General features: G+C 38.3%; 2 protein-coding genes across 3 annotated transcripts; one reads left to right on the forward strand and one right to left on the reverse strand.

Annotated features, from left to right (window-relative positions):
- The first annotated feature begins 48 nt into the window (after nucleotides 1-48).
- Nucleotides 49-7996, forward strand: mtif3 (mitochondrial translational initiation factor 3). 2 transcript variants are annotated; one of them, XM_023347482.1, is made up of 6 exons: nucleotides 49-372; nucleotides 454-478; nucleotides 1758-1878; nucleotides 2739-3201; nucleotides 5433-5584; nucleotides 7021-7996. In XM_023347482.1, the coding sequence occupies exons 4-6, from the start codon at nucleotides 2742-2744 to the stop codon at nucleotides 7246-7248; spliced, it is 840 nt and encodes a 279-aa protein (XP_023203250.1). In that variant the 5' UTR covers nucleotides 49-372; nucleotides 454-478; nucleotides 1758-1878; nucleotides 2739-2741; the 3' UTR covers nucleotides 7249-7996. The 2 variants fall into 2 exon arrangements, with proteins under 2 accessions (XP_023203250.1, XP_023203249.1); XM_023347481.1 differs by lacking the exon at nucleotides 454-478.
- heca (hdc homolog, cell cycle regulator) lies at nucleotides 7923-20326 on the reverse strand. The gene is made up of 5 exons (XM_005805160.3): nucleotides 19732-20326; nucleotides 14726-15734; nucleotides 12972-13138; nucleotides 9644-9798; nucleotides 7923-8380 (listed from the first exon to the last, which is right to left on the reverse strand). The coding sequence occupies exons 1-5, from the start codon at nucleotides 19886-19888 to the stop codon at nucleotides 8216-8218; spliced, it is 1653 nt and encodes a 550-aa protein (XP_005805217.1). The 5' UTR covers nucleotides 19889-20326; the 3' UTR covers nucleotides 7923-8215.
- Between the last annotated feature and the right edge of the window lie 929 nt (nucleotides 20327-21255).

Here is a 21255-nt window from a genome sequence, read left to right on the forward strand (position 1 = left end):
GTATTTTATTTGTTTTTATCAGTTGCTTTGGTTCTTCAGATTTTAACATAAACATTTGAGTCTAAAGTTGCTGCTAAAAATATCATATAACAGCTTGTAAAAAGGAAAATATGAAAATATTTCTTACGTCTAATGTATTTTCCCTGTAATAAGCTGTTTATTGTCATAAAATATAAGTAACAGAGTATGTACTGATGCCTAAGTTGTTGTTGTTTTCCATCTTCCCAGCAGTTAAACTGGAATATAAAATCCTCTGTCTCCCGTCTGTGAAACTTGAGATATTTATAGTTCAGCCTGAGAGATGAAAATGTTTTCTAAAATATATTTCCACGTCATTCGTAAAGAACTTCTCCAGCCGTTCACCTGGACAAGGTCATTTAAATCCACCCTTACATTTGCACTTTGCTGTTTCATTTGTTTGCTTGTATCTGATGCCGTCTGTCTGTTTTCCAGGTAACAGTGATGGACTCTCAATCTGGTTTGCATGTGTTTTATGTGTACTAACATTCTCTTTGCTTATTTTACTTATTTACAAGTTTTGTTCCCTTGACCTCTGAACTATATTACCATGAATTTTCCTTCTGAGTGACATTAATATATTTTGATTTACATGAGATGATTGATATCTCACATAGAGGCACAAAACAACTCTTTGTCTTTAAAGAGCTGTGGGGAAAAAAGAGAAACTTCATTTAATTTGATATTTCAAGCAAGACTGCAACTTTTATTTCTATATTTTGAAGTAGAAATGGAGCTGCTTACATCAATATGGACAGAAAAATACTATTTTAATGTCATCTTATTTAATTAAGTTATGTTTACTTTCAAAAAGTGGTGATATTTAGATGAATGCACTCAAAAAACAAATTAAAACAATGATACTTCCACACTAAAGCCTAACAATCTCCACCTACTTTCTGTAATAAGAGACAAGAAACTAAACTTTTTCCTAAACCAGTCTTGGTTTTAAAATACATTAGAAAAACATTAAAGTTAAATAGCTATTTTTAAAATGTATTTTATTGTGATAATTCAAGGTAAGCTATTTTGTTTTAAAGGTGATGTTGCAGTCATATTTGTGTTGGAAATACTTCAGAAACAAGCTAACTCCAGCTTGTTTCTTCCTCCAGAAGCTTTTGCAAAGATAATATTTGCATATTCCTAAGTAGATGTGTCAGATTCCCATTGTTTCCTGTTTATGCCTCCTTTATTGATTTTTATGATTAAGTGTGAGCTTTTATTTGTGCAAAGGAGGAGTTTAACCCATTATAACATGTTTATTTTTGCTTTTAAAACCCTCCAATAGATAAATAAATAAAAATCAATTCACATTTGGTCCATTTGGAAACCCTTCAAGTTTCCAAAAGGAAACTAAAAACTTTTTATATTTTTAGTTTGGCTTTCATAAATTTGTATTTCTTCTGTAATTACACGTTGCAGTTAAAGTTGGAATTAAATATTTTTGACCTCTTAAATATCTGTGAAAAATAAATAAACAGTAAGCTTTGTACTTTGTTTTAGCAACAAGACCTATGTGTATGGTATTTTTAAACCCAGATCAAACCCAATTAATCTCTTAAGGCAGCTTTTAAATGTGTCTCTGCTCTAACAAACCTGATTAAAATGGTTACATTATTTATTCAGCAGTCTGTTTTTGACCCACTTATTAAATCCTGAGCTGTTGAAGCAAGAAAACGCCTGAAACGTGCAGAACCTGCATTTGTTTTGCTAATTTTGGATTCCGTTTCCGTGTCCAGGCCGCCAGGGGGCAGCAGAGCGCTTTTCTGACGCATGGTCCCGTGAAGTAGCGCAAGGCGGAAGTAGACTCAGTCACCCTGCAGCTGCTCACAGAGGACTGAAAAATAATCCACTACTGAGGTAAAACATGTGCAAATGTATTTAACAAACGGGGGAAATGTACTTTATGCAAATTAGAAAGAGTTTTCGCTTTTAAACAGGCTTTGTTTGAAACGCTGTTTGTTGTTTTTTCAGGGTTTTGCTGGAGGTCAGTTTTAAGTGTTTGAGGACAATTTAAAAACAAACTCTCCATAACCAGACTGTTTTATCATTTTGTTGACTATAAATTGCATTGTAATCATTATTTGTGCACAATTGCATCTAGAAATCAGACAGCTAATGTTAATTTTATAAAATTCTGTTTTATATTTATTTTTATTTTTAAGTCAATTGGCCTATTAAAAGTTAAAGAACAACTCGGTTAACCATCATAACCAGAACTGATAACTGGAAAAATGTCTCAACCACTAAACCTGTCGCAATAAGCAGTTAATAACATAGTAAATTAAAATGAGTCTAATGATTCATATTTTTGAAGGCTAATTTTGATTACAGAGATTTCCTAACCCATTTATTTATGGTTGGAGTTGAGTGTGGCTTTTTTTTAATTTCCGTTTTATTTTGGATATTTAAAATGTCTCCCAGTTCCAGTGTGAATTGTTCCTTACAAAATTCAAGTTTACTGATATTTGAAAGCGTGTACTAGCATTATTATGCCATTAACATTATATTACTTGAAAACAGTAACAAAACAACATTATCATTTATTGCAATAATTACTTTTACAATTTATCAACCATATTATGACATTGTTTCCAAATGGAAATGATTTCAGTGAGCAGCGTTTTGGGGTTGTTATTCTTCCACATTTTTATACCTTTAGCATTAATTTGTTTTGTTTTTTTTAATTAATTATGTTTCACTGCTGTTGTTCTGTGCAGGAAATGTCTGCAGGTTGTGTGCGGTGGCTTCTGGGCCACACAGTGAGAGCCGTGTGCGGCGGCAGGCCCGGCTACTGGACACCAGCTCTGAGATCAACCGGACTCTGTGAAAGACACGACATCGTCTCTACATCCTGGAGACGATCTGCGTTCTCCACTGAGGTTCCTGAAGAAACACCGACTCCAGCAGTGAAGAAGAAGAAGAAGCAGGATCCTCGCGCCAACGCCTCCATCAGCAGCGTCGGGCGGAAAATCCCTCACAAAGAGATCCAGGTGATCGACGAGGAGGGGGAGAAACTGGGGCTGATGCATCGCGCCGATGTGATCAGAGTCATGAATGAGAAGGATCTGAAGCTGGTGCTGGTGAGGGAAAACGAAGAGCCGCCGCTGTACCAGCTGATGAGCGGGAAACAGATCCACGAGGAGCAGCTGAGACTTCGAGAGAAAAATAAGGCGAAAGCAGGTATGAAACTTAAATCGCTTTAATGTACAGAAGATCACAACTATTCACTTCCTACTGGTAAAAGGAACAACCCTCCGTTTAAACAATATGTTTTATCTGACAACTAAAAAATCTGTTAAGGATGAAAATATAAAACTAGAAAATTCCTGAAGAAATTTAACCGGGGCCTGCCAAAGTGTGCCCGTCGGTTTGGACCCAGCGTTCTGATGCTACAAATTAGCATCAATGCTAAAGAAAGCTGCAATCATATGAATACAATGACAAGAATGTTAACTAACATTGACTTGCACCATTCAGTATGATAAAGTAAGTGTATCAGCTAAAATTAGCAAAAATGCTAATGTTAGCGTGATTGCTGTCAGTAGCATGTGGGACATCACTGGGATGTTTTCTATAATGGTATTACTCCATTCAGTAGACTAAACATGGCTAATAAGTCAAATAAATAGCTAATAGCTTATTTAAGCTAAAATGCTAATGCGCAGCAAGGCAGTTCATTAGCCCAAAACACAAGTAGCCCAAAACACAAGTAGTTCTAAAGGCCAGCTCAGTCCTCCTCTGTAGTAACTGACAGTTCCACCATGTTTGTAGTTCTGACATTCAGCTCAGACCTCTTTTGTAGGCACTCAGTGTCCGCCATGTTGTAGTTCTAACCTTCAGTCATTGTAGTTCTAAAGAGCAGTTCAGAGAGGCAGACTAAATTCTATGTCTATTTTAAGTCTAACTGACACTGTTTTGTGTCAGTTAGACTTTTGTTTTGAGTTAAATTTGGCTCGTTTTTTGTTAATTATGTCGCCACAGTTACTCAAAATGCCAACAAAAGTAATAGCTCCCCTCACGGGATTGAGCCTCACGTTTTGATATATATATTGTGAGGGGGCATGCAGCGGTACGAGCCGCATTAACGGTAGTAGGAAGCGGCAGTTATTTGGAGGTGTAGAACAATAGGTGCCTGCCATGCAATGCATAGGGATTACATCCCTATGCATTGCTATGGGCAGGCCCCAATAATTAAAAGGTGCAGTGACCTGTTTGTATAGAAGTACAGATTGCTAAACTAACACTTTGTCAAGGCAAGATTTCATTTTCATTTAAATTGATTTTGCAGCTGCCATAAATCTAATAAACCTGAAATAAAACTCAGCTTTTCTTGCTGGATTTATCCTGATATTTCCATCTTCAGGTATTGCCATAATCTGCAGCGAGATTTCAGAGAATAAAAATGGTATAATTGTTCACAGACGTCAGTCAGTAGATGAGCAACAGCAACTTTTGACAGCATTATCGGTAAATCATGGAACGTATTTTAAAAAACGGTGATAAAATTAATGAAAAACGAGACGGAAAATAGTCAAACTATTTAAGAAGCTGAAACAGCTGCACAGATTTCTGGAAATTATAAGTTTTATTTAAAAGTTAAGATAATCTCCTTTATTTTCCAAATGTTAGGACTAGAGAGGATTACAAGATTTTTCTCCTAACGAAAACATTTAGGTATGACTAAAATAATAAAAAAAAAACTTTGTGGGCGTCTGTTTGATACAAAAAGAACAGGACCAAAAGAAACACCCTGGTAGAGGCAGCATCATGCTCTGGGCTCACATTTCTACAGTTGGCTCTGAGTCAAGGTGGATAACAATTATTAAATCCAAATACAAGTCAGTTTTGACCCAGAAAGTTTAGAGTTTTTCTATAAAATGAGGGCAGATTTTATTTTTCAGCTTCCCTGTGAGTCCAAACGTGCATCCAAATAAACCAAAACACAACATCAAGCAAACAAAATAAAAGTTTTTGAATAGACCAAGCCACAATTAAGAGCTAAATATGTTGGTTCCACTAAACGTGTTTGAACCAAAGATTTATACAAAGACGGAAAGGTAGAAAGAGCAGCAAAGTCTTCCTGGTAGTAAAAAACCATTTTGACATTTATTGTGCAAACAGATTAATGCAGTTTTTGCAACATTTTGTTCCCGTGGAAAAATAAATCATTCATATTAATGTCACTTCTGGTCCAAGTTTTTGTCATTTAGATTTTCTGCAAAGGTAGAAAACATAAAAATAATTGGATAAAATTTACTTTTGCTCCAGATTTTTATCAACAGGGTTGCAACTCCTCGTCTGTTTCACGCTCCTGTTACGCAAAAAAAAATGGTGGCAAGTTGAGATCAGTTTCACTAGAGTGAAAATGAGTGAGTTTACTGAAGGTTTCCTGACTCAGGTTTTCGCTGCAGGTCCTGTCCAGGTGAAGGAGCTCAACATCTCAGCCGGCATCGCGTCCCACGATCTGTCCACGAAGCTGAAACAAGTGGAGAGCTGGCTGGAGAAGAAGCATCACGTCAGGCTGACGCTGCGGGGAAAACGCAACCAGCACATTGATAACCTGGTGAGCTTTACTCACAAATAAGGAATATTTATATCATTTTCAAAGTTTGGGTTTAATTTACTCGCCTTTTTATGAGCAAATTGCTGTTTTTTGATTACTTATTGGATTTTTTTCTGAAGGATAATTTATTTTCCTTTTAGCCTTTAAATCACAAATATTAATTTTCACCCTCTTAAATGGATTATATGAGAAAAACATATAATATCAAACAAAGCAAGGATTTTATTAACATTTTTGAAAATGAGCCTGATGTTGTGAATAGGTGAATTGCCAGTTAAGAAAATGTTTTGTGACGCTTTCCAGCACTGTCAGTATTTTTGGTCTAGTTTCTACTGCAAATATTTTAGTAAACAAAACTAACTTACAAGTAACTTTTCTGTTGTAACACATTCATCCCATGTTACAAGTGAAATAATCTGCTAATTTATCTTTACCTTTTTTTAATCAATATTTAGGAATATATTTTTAAAATCTCCTATTTTGCAGAAAAGTTATTTGTAAGTTTTTTGTTTTATTTCAAGTGTACTAACATTTTCAATAGAAACGGGACCAAAAATACTTGGTAAGATTTTGCGTTTGTCAGTGAGACTGAGAGGTTGGACTGTGATCTGTTGCTTTATTCTTATTATTTTACTTCTTCATGGTTCTACTTAAGTAAATTAATTTACCACACGTAGTCTTCTTACTGTAGGCAGCCTTTCCCCCTATTTGCCATTTAAAGACTTAACTTTGCTTCCACTCTTAACGTTTTTGAAATTAAATTTGATATAAAACATTTAAATGTGGCCCAAAAAAAAGCAAAAACACAGAAATCAGTAACAACAGGTGGGTAGAGCGGCCAAAAATTATACTCAAGTAAGAGTAGCACTACTTCAACATATTTTTACACCAAAGTAAAAAGTACATGTCAAAGAAATGACTCAAGTAAGAGTAAAGAGTATTTAGTAAAAAGTCTACTTAAGAACTGAGTAACTGATCAAATTATCAACCATTTAATATTTTTAAATTGCACAATCAGAGACCAAAATGTGAAGTTAAGTGAGAATTTTGTTTTTTTTAAGAACCAAAATGACAATAATTCATATAAGTAACAAAAAAATAACAAAGTCAGGTAAAAGAAAATTTTTCCAAATCAGTTTCTTTCATTATAAAACTTATAAAACTGTAATAAAAACTGCAGGTGTGTGTCTGTGTCTGGTGAATGTTTGGTTAAAACATGTTTGTTTCTCATTCAGTGGGTAGAAAATCCAGAAATTTTATTCAAGAGTAGAAATACTTTATAATAAAATTACTTAAGTAAAAAGTCCAGCGTAGTAAAAATACTCCTAAAAGTAAATTTTTTCAAAACAAATTTACTCGATTAAATGTAACCAGTTACTACCCAACTCTGGCAAGGACACGTCTGATAAGATCTAATGACGTTTTTCTCTCTGTAGGACAAAACTCTGGAGGAAATGGTGGAGCAAATGACCGTGATGACGGCCTTCGTCTCCAAGCCAAAGGTCACACGAGAAGGTCAGGTGGCCATGTGCGTTCTCCGGCCGCCGTCCGCCAAGGAGCTGGCGCAGAAAGCAAAGACCAGAGCTGAGGAGCCGCAGCCTGAAGCCAGTAAAACGCTTCCTGTTAGCAACACGGACACAAAGGAGGAAGTCGTGCAGCAGTGATGGGAGAGACGCTTTCACACGAACAAAATGGTGCCTGAATGTTACAGCAGCTTCAGAGCGTTTAAGGTCATATTTATCAACGGAGGCAGCTGGGTTCTCATGTTGGGAGGTCAGCGAGTCTTAAAATGAAAATACTGGACTCAAGCAGAATACACATGAAAGCGTTCACACAAGTCACATTGAGATGCTACAGCCCCACAAACCAGCTGACAAGATGACCTCACAGTAACACACACATGCAAAATAACTAGAAATAGACTCAAAATGACCCAAGAGTGGCTGAACTGAATCATGTTTCAGTAAGCAGAGGCAATAAGACGCTGCTGTAAGATGAGACGAGGATTACAGAGACGTGCAAGGACAAGAAGAGAGATAATGAAGCAGCAACTTCAACACTCTGGCAGAATAAAAGCTGTAAAAGAGTTGATGATGATGATGATGATGATGATGATGTGTTTTGAGAGCAGATATTCCTGTAACCTAATAGCCTTGGGTGTGAACATATGGCTAGTTGGGTGAAAAAGCTCCAGATTACTCGTGGATCATGAGTAATCTGATCCATTTTTTCTAAATGTGATTGGCTTGTAGATGCTGGCTTTTGTTTGCCAAACTGTGTGGAAATAAATGAAATGATTGCTGAAGGTTGAAGATGTAAAGAATGAGCGACAGCATCATCAGTGTGAATCTTCCTCTTTATTTTAAGATCGGTTTTGGTAAAAAATAAAAGCAAATTTGGCTTACAGATACATTCACTTGTCTCAGATAAATGTGTTTGCTCCACACTTTATCAACACTTCTCTCTCACACTTCGACTCTTTCTTCCGTCATTTTTTTTTTTTTTAAAAAAAGGGAGAACTTAAAATTATAAAAACCACCTTTAAGGCCCCAGAAAATTAAAGATCGTTCCTAGATTGTGTTAGAAAATGAGAACAAAAAGCATCTGAACTAGCGTGTGTTGAAACGTTTGTCAATAAGCCTCTAGTACTTTGTATGAGGAGAAGGGTTTAACGAAGTGATAGTCCAGGTTGCCGCAGTGAGGGCACTGCTGGACGTTGCTGTACTCTGAGAAATACTGCATCCCGACTCGGACGTCCACCACCGGCTTGCCGCAGTGCTTACAGTTGAGCCGAGCCTGAGGACAAACAGGAAATGGACGCACAGGTGAGCTAACACTGCTAGCAGATTTCTTTCTTTGTTTGTTTGTTTGCTAACAGTCTAGCTAAACAATTAGCCTGTTTAGCTTAGCGTGGCTTATTTGTAAACAGAGCGGATGCGCGCGCAACTCGACTGCAGCGAGACCCGAACCGGTGTTCTCACTGGTTGCCTTGGTTACCCACATTCATCTTGCCGTTTTAGCATTAGCTAGCAAGTTGTCAGCCTACTACAACAGTTTATTACAGCACGATAAAATAGGTTATGCTACTAATTTGACATTAGTGAATTAAACTCTAATTTTAGCGTCTTTATGCTCTAGTTAACTTAAAGGAAAATGGTATAACTATTATAGATTACAAATTGCAAACTGCTTTTTCTTATTATTAATCATATGGGCGACGGAACAAGAGGTGAACATTAGCCACTTCGCTGTCATCTCGTATATTTGCAGGTAAATAATAATTAATATGGAATTTCTTATTTAAAGTTAAAAAAAAAAACCTTGAAACAACAAATAAAAATATATTAATGCTGGTTTTAAAACAACAAAACAAGGAGCATATTTTTTGTAGGTTAGCTAAATAGTTGGCCTGTTTAGCTTAGCCTGGCATAACTCTGTTTTTAGCGCCATTATGCTAACTCTAGTCCATTTATCAACTGAAAGGGAGCATTATTGAACTATTATAGACTACAAATTGCAAACAACCACTGTTTAATGACCCTCGTTTGTCCTTTATGAATAGTTTTTATGTAGCAGTCTGAGGCTGCTTTTTCTTACTAAACATAAGTAACGGGACTAGAGATAGAAATTATCCATTTTGCTATAATCTCATGTATTTGCATGTAAATGTTGATTAATACTTAATGTCCCATTAAACAAAAATACAATTGAAACAATATATAAAAAAATATTAATGGTGATTGTTAAACAACAAAAGGAGCCTTATGCTAACAATTAGCCTGCTTAGGTTAGCCTGGCTATTATCATAGACTGCAAATTGCAAACAACTGTTTGATTACCCCCTTTTCTCCTTCATGAAGAGTTTTTTTTATGTGCAATAGTCTGAAGCTGTTTCTTTTCTTATATTATTATTAAAACAATAAGCCAACAGGACTAGTCATGGAAATTTGCTACTTTGCTATCATGTATGACGGTGGGTGTTACCACCTGTATCTGTAATCAGATTTCCAGGGTGGATGACGCATAAATATTAATTCACTGTGTGGTCAGTTTACCCACCTGGCAGCAAGGTGAGGCAGCCAGTATATCGTAGGTATACATGGTGCCCAGCTGGTGCCAGCTCCCGTCCCAGCGTGATTTGCACTTAATACAGACGATCTTGTGGACACCCTCCAAGCAGTCCACACAGATGGCATAGAGGTGCATTAATCGACCTGTTGAAAGCCAAACAACAAAAATTATTAGACAGAAAAATTAATCTGTAAAGTAATTAAAAGTTATTATAAGAGAAGATGTTTAAAGTAGCTTTTCCACCATGTTTTATGTCATATTTAAATTTTTTTTAATGATTATTAAAAGTGTAGAGCTAAGAAAACACAGTTACAGGAGAGTATGGGTTCTCGCTTTTTATATTTCCATACAAAAGCTTTAGTTTCCTAAAATATTCCAACTGCAGAGTTGAGCGGTAACTAGTTACATTTATTCAATTATATTTACTTCAGTAACCTTTTTTTTTTAATGCACTTTTAGAAATAGTTTTATTATGCTTTACTTTTGACTTTTACTTGAGTATTTTCATTATGAAGTATTTCTACTCTTACTTGAGTAAAATTTCTGGATTTTCTACCCACTGAATGTTTTAACCAAACATTCACCACGTACAGACACACACGTGCCGTTTTGTTAAAGTTTCATACGTTTCTTATTGACAGAAACTGATTTGGAAACTTTTTTTTTGTCTGATTTTGTTATTTTTGTTACTTATATGAATTATTGTCATTTTTGTGCTTAAAATACCAAAATTTCCACTTAACTTTATCATTTAGTCTGTCTCATGATGTAATTTTTAAATATTAAATGATTGATCATTTGATCAGTGTAGACTTTTTACCAAATACTTTTTTACTTTTCCTTGAGTAATTTATTGGACTGCTACTTTCTACTTTTATTTCAGTAAAAATACAAAGTAGTGCTACTTTTACTTGAGTACAATGTTTGGGTTTTCTATCCACCTCTACCCAACTCTAAATGTTTAAAAGAAATAAATCTACAAAGAGGTGAGTAAATCCTGGTGATGTATTTCTCGGTTTTCTTCGCCTTTCCCTTTAAGAAAGACCAAATTTAAATATTTCTTGCTTGAAATTTTAAAAAATAGCGATATTATTCATACAACCACAGAGTGTTTTAGTTAAATTAGACCATGTTAAATCCGTGTGAGGTATTTTTAACTTCTCCTTTGGTTCTGCAGACAGAAGGGTGAAAAAACCCTCGAATAAACAACCCTTCCATGCTTCTGCATATCAAAGACAAGAATATCAAAGCTTGTGGGTCAGCACATCAAAGACGCTCCACGCTGCAGCTGCGCTGATTCACATTCATGTTGGGACTGTGCAGAAGTCGGCAGAAAATCTTACATCTCTACGCACAACGCTGACTGATGGGTCAGTGTTTTCTTTTTTTAGACAGTCATTTTATGATGCATGTTCTTATTCTGAGACTGACCTGCAAGTGAAAGTGGATCCGAAAACATGTTTTTTAAAAGCTCTTCAGTTGGATTTCTATCCGAAAAGTGTGACAACAGTTTTTAAATTCAAATGGAAACTCTCCACTGAGACTTTTAAAGGACGTTTTCCCATGAGAACTGTTGCCATCAGTGCAGAGTTTCCTTTTTGGACCAAGCAGGACAACGAAGAAGCAACTTCTACCTAAATGGAGAAACATGAAGCGCAGAGTGAGATTTTTCTGATCAATACAGCTTCAAGTTTCTCCAAGGAAGGCCGGTATCAATTGACTTTGATTAATTGTAGACTGATAGTGTATTATACTCAAATTAGTTCCAATCGAATAACCAAAATCGTCCGCTTAGACCAGCCCTTTTCAAACTATGAGCCGCGGCCGCCCCCTGGTGGTCAGCAAGGTACTGCATGTAAACGACCGTTTATTTGCCGTGACGTCAGCTCAAAGTACGACGCTACAGCTAGCTTAGCGAAGGATTGTGGTTAAGATTAGCAAAGTAAAAGTGGCTTAGTGGGTCACTCCAAAGAAAAACTGAAGACTGGAAAGAAGACTACTTATAAGATCGGAGGAAGCTAAGTGAAAGCTGCTGCGAGTTTTGATATTCACGAACGATTCAGTTCTTTTGAACGGCTCAACTGTCACAGTTGGTGAGAACTGTTCTTTGGTTTTTTTTTTATGACTTTGCTTCCTCATGATGCTCTGCTTGCACCTCAACAGGTAAGTCTATTTTAAATGATTAAATTAAATAAATACAATAGATAAATACATGAGTTTATATTTATTGTATTTAATGGTGCAGATGAGGATTTGTGTTTCTGCCAAAGCAACTCAAGTCTATTTTTCTTTAATTATGCTTCTAAATAGGCCTAAATGTGACTAATGCACACAACACTTGGTAAAGAACAACTTCTTTTTTGATTTCAAATGTGTCGGACATTATTGGAAAACTTAGAAAACACACTTTTCACAAAACTCAAAATGTCCAGAGTAGACCGGTTCATGACAATAAGTGAGTTAAGAGACTAATATTTTAATTTCAGGTTGTATATATGACAAATTAGTTGGTTTGTGCGTGTTTGTTAAATGGATTAAAAGTTTGAGAAACACTGGCTTAGACCTTATTTTAGTGTTAGTTTGGCTGCCATCCAACAGAGGGCGCCGCAGATGGAGCCAGTTGATACAAGATTAAAGATGGCGGATATCCTAGAACAGGAAAGAGCAACGGTCCAAAAAGTGTCTGATGTGGGACACAAAATACACTTTATGCGGTTCTGTTTTGAAATATAAACACTCAACAAACTCCTTTCTTAAGTTGCAACCTTAACTTCTGATTAAAAAATTATTGATTTGCTACGAAAGCGAAGATGTGATGACAGGAAAAAAACATGATCCAAATAAGTAAGGCTGATTTTTCTTAAAGAGCAAAGATGGTATTTCTGTATGAAAATGTCTATCTTATTCTTTTTTCTTTTTTTTCTGTTCAGCAATCAAGAAGTTCCTGTTTTATTATATTTTATAAATATGAATAAGGTTAATAATGGGAGAAAACTCTGTTTTCCGTTTATCCAGTCATGCAGCTGACACAAATAATGTTAAAATTTTACGTTTTTTATCTTATATTCAGCATATTATGAAAAATGTAACCCCTGATAAAACAGCAAACTCAAGTTTTTAAGAAATAGATGCTTACCAATTAATCGTAAGTTGATAGATAAGATTGATCAGCTTTAGATTAACTCAATAATGATAACTTGCAAACCTAACCAGCAAGATCAAAACGTTTTATTGGAGTTTCATCAAGTAAAAGTGACCAGGAAGTGGCAAAAATCAGACTTTGTAACTGTACAGATTTGATACTCTCAAACCTGACCTTGAAGGTGGCAGGGGACGTCGTACTCGATCTCGTCGTGGCGTGACGGACTGAGGAACAGCGTCCCGTCCACCAGGGGGAACTGTTCGAACACGGGCAGCGAGCGGTGGCACAGAGCGCAGTTGACCACGTTCCTCTGGCTCGCACTGAGAGCAGACAGGATAAACCTGCAGGACGGAAATGTCAAAGGTCAAAAAAAACAAACATCAGGGTGGGAGCCTCACAGTTATTCTGATATAAACTCATTCAATAAATTTGTGTTGCTGCTGAAGCTTAGATACATACACAGTGCACACAATAACCATGTGGACATTTTTTCCCGACCCAAAAGCTGGTATTGATAAAAGGAGGAATGTGTAGAGGAAACAGGAAAGAAGCTGAAAGCATTTACACCGAAAACCAAAGAAAACGGCGTTTTGTTTTTGTTTAACACCTTAAGTTCCTTTGCTTTGAGCCTGGTTGACTATGTCTCCACGTTGTACTTTTGCAACCTTTCTTTTTGCTATTGTAAGGGAGCAGCCTGTTAGAAGTAATTTCATTATAAGTGTCTAAAAACCTGTCAACAACTAATCAAACATACACAGAAGTACAAGCCCAGGAGTACGAGTTCTGCTCTTTCTATGTTGAAGAGTAGAGTGAATTGCAGCAGCAATTTAATTGTGCTGCAGTGTTTCTACACACAAAAGAGTCATCACGTACTCAGTTTCTTTAAAGGTGACCTATTGTGCATCCTTAAATTTGTTAGGATAGATCTATGGGTGATACAAAACGTTTTCATTACATTTTCCTTGCAGAAAATCATTCGTAGATAATGAGATTTTGGTCTGGTTCTACCCATTTTGAGCTTCTTTCAGAATGAGATGTGTAGGGCCTCTGTCATTTAAATTCAAATAAGCTGCTGCTGGCCACGCACCTTAACTTAGCGTTTACACTCGCACGTGGAAATGGCTGCAAACAGATACACAATTATACAAATGTACATTTTTGAAAAGCATCAGTAGAGCCTCCTGCACAACCAAAAAGAATGTAACAAGTGATTTATGGATGGTAAATCAACAACGGTGTGTTATCTTTTCCAGCAGCCATTGTACAGTGCATAGAGTGTAAGGTTGGGTATTTATCGTATTGTTTATCATTTATCTTGATGAATTTCTTATAAGAATTTTGATTTGTTATTGTCACAATAAATTCCAATTAATCTCAGAAAGTTCCTAGAAAATAAACTAGGAAATGTTTTAGTTTGAAAAGTTGAAAATTTGCTACAAAAACTCAATTTCGAGATTAATCTCAAATTTTCTAGAAACGTAAAAGATTTCTGTGTTTGAAAAGTGAAAAAAATTCTAGGAAAAATTAGGAAACTTGGAGATTAATTTTAGAAATTTTTAAGAAAAAAAAAAGGAATTTTCTAAATTTGTTCGACTTTTGAAACTCAGAAATTTCCATGTTTTTTTTCTCCAACATTTCTGAGATTAATATAAAAATTTCTTAGGGTTTCTTGCTGATATTTGACTTTTAAAGCTCAGAAATTTCCTCTTTTTTTTGTAGTAAATTTCTGAGATTTATGGCGGATATATACTTCTCTTTTTCGTGAGTAGAACGGCGTACTACGCTATCTTCAATGTGTAGTACAGCTATGCTATGTACAGAAAAGAAGTAAATTTAATTTTCTACCTACAATGGTCGTACAACGCCGTCGTGTACGGATGAGTTTTGTTGTTTTCTAAATACATTTCTTTAACCCCTTTGACTTTTACCTGCGCAGCTCCTCCCCCTGGCCGGCCTGGGCGTCGTCTTCCATGCGGACGTGGTACGTGTTGAGTTTGTGGCGGGGGACGTGGGTGAGGAGCTCCGAGAGGTCCAGCCTCCTCAGGAACTGCACCGGGTGAGGGTGGGTCCCGTCCCCGCCGCCGCCGGTCAGCCGCGGGTGGAGCGGGAGGGCGAAGGACAGCTGCAGCGGGAAGACGGACCCGGGGTCCAGGTGAGGACCGCCAGCCGAACCGACGGGACGACTCAGAGCGCCGCCAGCCAGCAGGTGTTTCCTCTGGGGGTCCATGTGGACGGCCGACTTGAAGAACTCGCCCAGCTGGCGGGAACCTCGTAGCCCGGCACCTCCGGACCCGAGAACAGGCGTTGGGGAGAAGTTAAACCCGCTGGGAGGGGACAGTCCTGGGGAGTCGCATGGGGATTTCTGAGGGGGACCCAGCGGAGACAGTCCTCCCGCCGCATGTGCCCCTCTTTCTATGGAGTTCTGGCGGTCCACTGATTGTCTACGAGGTAACTCCTGGCTGGAGGCCCTTTGGGATAACTTCCCACCTGCTGCCCCTGCTGCTGGCTTGCTCTTCTTAGGCTCTTCAAATGGACCGTCTCCAGGCCCCACGGCGCCCCCGCTCGCCCCAGTCCTGCCGGCGCTCCGTTCCGACGGCTTCTTCTTGCGCTCGTCCTGCATGCGTTTCACCTGGTACCAGTCGGTGTCCTTCTTCAGGTGGCCCTGTCCGCAGCGGCAGGAGCAAAACCTGAAGGCCAGGTCGTAGCCCTTCTTGGTCCACATGTTCTGCCGGCACTGCTTCTCGTTCCAGGAGCGGGCGCGGCCGATGCAGTTGAACTGGACCAGGATGGAGCTCTCCCACTCGTAGAAGCACTGCAGGTGCATCCAGTTGCCGTACGGGCAGAGCTCGTTGTTGCAGAGGACCCGCTGGTGGTCGTCCTTCTCCAGGTCGATGGAGCGGCCCAGACTGCAGCCCAGAGGGGAGGCGCACTGGACCTCTGAGTGGACAGAAAGAAGAGCAACCAGCTGGTAAAACATCCTGAGCCCACATGACTCTAGAGCTGAAATTTTCAGAAAAAAAAGTCCAATTTTGATTAGGGCTCAAACGATTAGTCGAGATAAATCAATTATTGAAATAATCGACAACTAATTTAGTCGCCGATTAATTGTTAAGACTCAAGAAGGGCAACAAGTTGGTAAAATACTTAAATCCCACATGCTGAGCCTACACAACTGGGAACTTTTCAGAAGAAACATCCAACTGTTAGTAGGACTGAAACGATTAATCAAGATAAATCGATTACTGAAATAATCGACAAATAATTTAGTCATAGATTAATCGTTAAGACTCAAGAAAGGCAACCAGTTGGAAAACGATTTAAAGCCCACATCTTGAGCTTAAATCTGAAATTTTCAGAAAAAACATAATTTTGATAAGGGCTGAAACGATTAATCAAGATTAATTGACTATTCTTCTGATGAACATTGTTGTTATTGTTCCAATAATGGATCATATTGGGTGCCATTTTAGCCTGAATCTTTGAAGCAGATTTTTCACCATAAGCTGAATTAAAATAAAACAGAAAATGGTGAAAATGTCACTAATAGCATCTATTTCTAGAATTGAATTAGGCCATTCAGGACTGTCAGCAGCTTTTTTAAAAACAAGGCCAACAAACATTGGCAGACGGCTTCATCGAGTTGATAACATGAGAGGGGTGTGTGTGCGTGTGTGTGTGTGAGTGTGTGTGTTTCCTCCTTCCTTTTCCGGTGCGCTGTCAGCTCTCTGTCTGTGTTACACACCAGTGTTGTTCTTTTTTCTTAAGGAAGAAATCTTTAATTTGATCTCATTCAAAACTCAGACATCGTTTTGGGAGTTTCAGATGAATAATAAATGTTTTATAGTTATATTTATCTATGTATTAATCATTTATGAGGATTAGTATCTTGCCCAAGTGCATTCATGCATGACTGTGGAAAGGTTTTAAATCAAGAGACATTTTCTATGGTTTTTGTGAATGTTTTTCTGTTTGTCGCAGTTGTTTTTTAATACTTGAAAATAACAAGAAAATGAGCAAACACATTCAGATTGTGTTGCTCAATCTAAATGTTTAATTATAATGTTTAAAAATAAAAAAGCAAACTTGAATACAGGAGCAACTAACTCTTTTTCGTAAAGTATCTATAAGTCAGGGGTGTCCAAACTTTTTGTCATATGGGAAAAGAAAACTTTAAAGGTTAAAAAAGCAAATAAAGTAGTCCAATTTCTTTTTTTTCTTTGTTGCTAAGGAATATTGTTTATCGCAGATAAAAAAATTTGAAAGGATTTCGCACGTTTGCAGAATTACTTTAAAAGAAAGGCTTCTAGTTTACAAATTGTTTCATGCTGAGTTGAACAAATTTATTCTCAATTATAAGAACAGGATTTGAGTCACTTTCTTTCAGAGGCACTTGCTACATTTAGCCAAATTAAAAAAGTTAAATAAAAGCTGATTTTGGTGAAGCAAAGTTGGCTTTTCAGTAAAGGTCTCCAGATAGAAACTTTGTTATAAAAAGACACGTACACTCTGTTATAATCAACATTTTCCGTGGTAAAAAAAAGTGTTTAAAAATAAAAAGTAATCTGGATTAGCTATGTTGTTTCACTCTTGAGCTGCAGTTTGGGGCCACAAAAATCAGTCACTTGGCCACAAACGGCCCTCGGACCGCACTTTGGTCACCCCTGACTTAAATATTTATACACAATGGAAGTGGTTGATGAATTTAAACAGTCTTAATGTAGATTACATTTTTTTAAAGTTCTGTATTTAATCAGAAAATTAAATATAAGTGAAAGTATTTTAGACTGCATAAAAGTATCTCATTTAAAGTATTTAAACTTTTAACATGTTCACGTGATATGGACACAAATAGACTGAATCATCAGTGTGGCACATGAGATCATCAGCATGGAGCAAAGGATGCTGGGATATTTATACAAAAAGTAAACAGAACAAAAAGTCCAACAAATTGTCGCCATATTTGAGGAGTTAGTTAAGCTTCCCTCTGGAAGTGAAGCAAATTTATAAGAACTAATTTATCCCAAATTCAGTAGCATTACTCAGAGTTGTTGTCAGGTTGAGTCTGTTGTTGGTTTGTAGGTTTGTGATTTTGTTGTGATCCTTTTTATTATGTATTGCGAGTGTTTTTAACCACCATGTGAAGCCAAACACCAATTTCCGCATCTGTGGGTCATAAATGTTATTATCATGAACACGTTTTTCCTCCTATTTTGCCATGTTACAAACACGAACTTTAGTACGTTTAATTGAGCGTTCAGGCAACAAACCAACTTCTTTAAAAAATCTGAAACATGTGACATGAAACCCAACGAAACCAACTGATTTCACGTCGCTCAATAAGTAAACAGAGTTTAACGGTGGATAAGTTATGAATCCAGATGTTCTGTGAAGATTGGAGAATATTAGTGAACAAATAGGATTTAGCTGTGGAGAAGTTTAAAGCTGAATTTGGCAATAATGTAATATAATCTCACTGAACGCTCATCAGTCCATCTGAAAATGCAAACATACCAAGACTTGATTGTCCACTGACTGTATTTTAGATAGAATAATACTAAACTATTAATAAACCCGTTCAGACTTTAATAATGACAGCTTCATTCATTTTCAGGGTTTTTTTTGTGTGAGAAATATACGTTTACTAGAAACATAGTGTCATTTTATAGCAAATCAAGTAACTATGTTACCTTCTGTAAGTCAAATATGACGGAAAATAAATTTTACTTTGTAATTTAGCACCTTGAAATTGGGCCTCTGTCTCTTTAAAAACTCCTGCTCTTTCTGAAACTCCGCCTCCTGGAAGTTATCACAACATGGCTCCTCTATTAACCCTTTAAGAACGTTTTATAACGAACTTAGCAGTTCCACCAGGTGTTTGCTCATTGCTGCTGGCTAGTCTGAAGGAGCTGGTTTGTTATGAGAAAGCTCAGAGGAGGAGCTGTGTCCTCGAAGGCGGAGCTAGGTCCAACCAGGCGTTTTTCACAGCTGAATGGTCGTCATGGAGATTAAAGGACTACTCAAACATGCATGAAAGACTCAAGGCAACACTTTAGTTATGTTTCTGATGAGGGAATAACTTTATAACATAATGTAAAGCAACAAAAAACATGTCTCCATATTGTTTTAGTTCAGTCACATAAAATCTCAATGAAAGAACGACATGTTGAAGTTTGTGGTTGCGACGTGACAAAATGAGGAAAAAGTCTCAGAAATATCAACAACAAGTTGTGTTGCTGCATCTGTTTATCGTTTGGCCCCTTGGCTGAAAATCTGACGGCACAAATGACGCAAAGTTGCATTTTATCCCTTTTAATTCCGCTGTTTATGCGCTGATTTGCGGTTTTGCTTTGACGGACTCCGTCCTGCTGCAGCCCTCTGACGGACAGCTCGTCCTCAGCCATAATTGTGCGGCTTGCAGCGGGATGACTCCTCCAGCTGCTGTCAGTGGAGTTTGGGTGCGCACGCAAGCGGTGAGGTGTCAGCGTTACTGTCGAGGAAGAAGGCCACAAGCTTAACCTGAGTGCGGACAAGGTGTGAGCCAGGAACCACAGCTGAGGCCCGCAGGAGAGCATTTTAAAGTTTTACATGGATTATGAGTCCGACTGGCCGCTTTCCTGTCCAATATGCGCACTTGAATGTGATTTAAGCTTGTTTTGTTGGAGTCAAACAAGCCGCGATGGCCTTAAAATCAGTGTCACCAGCTGAGTTTGAGGAACAACGACTAGCTGATTTATAAAATCAAACAGTTCATGCAAGGCCTCGAGCAGTAGCGCCTCTGTTTGCCTATAATCAATCAATTTAGTTCATGCATTTCTGATCGGATGGGTGAAAACGTCGGCAGGGTCGCAGCGCATGAGTGCTTAAAGGGTGCAGATAAGCCAGAGTTTCTCCTGGAAGGAAAGCAACATCTCCAAACTTCTCCAACATCTCTTACCGCTGGAGCGCTCCGTCCGGGGCGCAGCGGTAGCTGCAGCAGCCACCGCCGCGGCCGCGCCTCCCGCTGCTGCCGTGCAGCCTCCATTTTCTTGCTCGTCCCCGCTGCTGTTCGTGCGTTTGCTCTTCTTCCCCTTGCTGCTCTTCTGGTTGGGCATTTTACGCGATTCGCAACGACGGCGGCTGGGATTTCGACCTCTATCAGCGCCTCCCGTCCGCGCCGTCTGGCATTTCTGTGGACTCCATTTGCGGACTTCGACGGAGCGTTTGCGCTTTCTGTTTTGCGCCTCGCTTGGCGGCGGAGGTTTCCTCCAGTCGCGGGTTTTGCTGCTTGCAGCAGGTAGAAGAAATAAGCTGCTATAACCTTTAAGAGTGAAGGCGTGTCCGTGTCTTGTTTTGATTCCTGCTCTGCTGTTTTCTTCCACCCCCTGACGTCCGCTGGTCCCGCCCCGCCCCCCGCCGCTGGCCGTCAACGACGTGCCGCGTTCAAGTCCGCTCGGAAAGCACGGAACTACAAAAGGAGACAGCAATTTGGAAAAGAATAACAGAGTATAGATGGATGAAGCAGTTGTGTCCAAACTTTTTGCACCGAGGGTCAAAATTGATGTTTTCTACGGAAGAGGATTAGGGCCACTGAAAAAAAAAAGAATTCTGAGAATATATACATATACTGTATTTATGCATAAATCATGCATTTATTTTCTTATTTTTTATATTCCATTTACAGTTTAAAATCATACAGGGTAGAAGAAAAAATGTTTTGTATGTTTTTGCAACAGATTAATGTATAAACCTTCCAAGTTGCACCAAGAACAAAACAATCTTTTACTTTAATGACTCTAATGCACATGTGTCAAACTCAAGGCCCGCGGGCCACATGTGGCCCGCTACGTCATTTTATGTGGCCCTCTCCCCCCCACCACCGTTTTACAGCCCCATTGATTGACTTAAAATAGGTTTTGAGAACGAATTGACTACAAACTACATCTCCCATAATGCCTTCCGATTCTTACCAGCCAACATTACGGCTTCTCGCCACTAGAGTGCAGCAGAGTCACCTCAAGCTGATTATTAATTTTCCCAGCGAATAAAACTGAAGCATCGACAAGCTAACAAGCTAAAGAGCGAAGTTCCGTGACGTTTCAATCGAGGACTTTTACCGTCTCCTGCCCCCTGATTTGATGCCACAGCTTCGACTCCATGCAGCTCGTGTTTTGTCCACGTCTGGAAGCACCTATCTGTGCGAACAGATGTTTTCAATAATGACTTTATACAAGACCAAGACCAGATCGCGCATTACTGACGAAAACCTACACGCCGTTTTGCGGATTTCCACAGAATAGAACTAAAACCGGACATCGACGAACTGACCAGGGGACAACGGTGCCAGACATCCGGCCAGAAAACATTGGTAAGCACGAACAAACTAAATTTAAATAGAATGAATGTAAAACCAAAACTCAGTATACTGGAATATGCATATAGTTTATTGATTTTGCTTGTGTTGTGTTCATTTACAGAACAC

Source organism: Xiphophorus maculatus, chromosome 15, assembly GCF_002775205.1.
Source record: "Xiphophorus maculatus strain JP 163 A chromosome 15, X_maculatus-5.0-male, whole genome shotgun sequence".
Taxonomy (NCBI): domain Eukaryota; kingdom Metazoa; phylum Chordata; class Actinopteri; order Cyprinodontiformes; family Poeciliidae; genus Xiphophorus; species Xiphophorus maculatus.

What these genes read in the sequence shown, in the direction of transcription:
- mtif3 (XM_023347482.1), top strand. Translation starts at nt 2,742, where the DNA reads ATGTCTGCAGGTTGTGTGCGGTGGCTTCTGGGCCACACAGTGAGAGCC. An exon ending in GAAAAATAAGGCGAAAGCAG is followed by an intron (nt 3,202 to 5,432) that starts GTATGAAACTTA and finishes TTTTCGCTGCAG; the next exon opens with GTCCTGTCCAGGTGAAGGAG. An exon ending in ACCAGCACATTGATAACCTG is followed by an intron (nt 5,585 to 7,020) that starts GTGAGCTTTACT and finishes TTCTCTCTGTAG; the next exon opens with GACAAAACTCTGGAGGAAAT.
- heca (XM_005805160.3), bottom strand. Translation starts at nt 19,888, where the DNA reads ATGCCCAACCAGAAGAGCAGCAAGGGGAAGAAGAGCAAACGCACGAAC. An exon ending in CGTCCCCTGCCACCTTCAAG is followed by an intron (nt 9,799 to 12,971) that starts GTCAGGTTTGAG and finishes GGCTTTCAACAG; the next exon opens with GTCGATTAATGCACCTCTAT. An exon ending in CTGCCTCACCTTGCTGCCAG is followed by an intron (nt 8,381 to 9,643) that starts GTGGGTAAACTG and finishes GTTTGTCCTCAG; the next exon opens with GCTCGGCTCAACTGTAAGCA.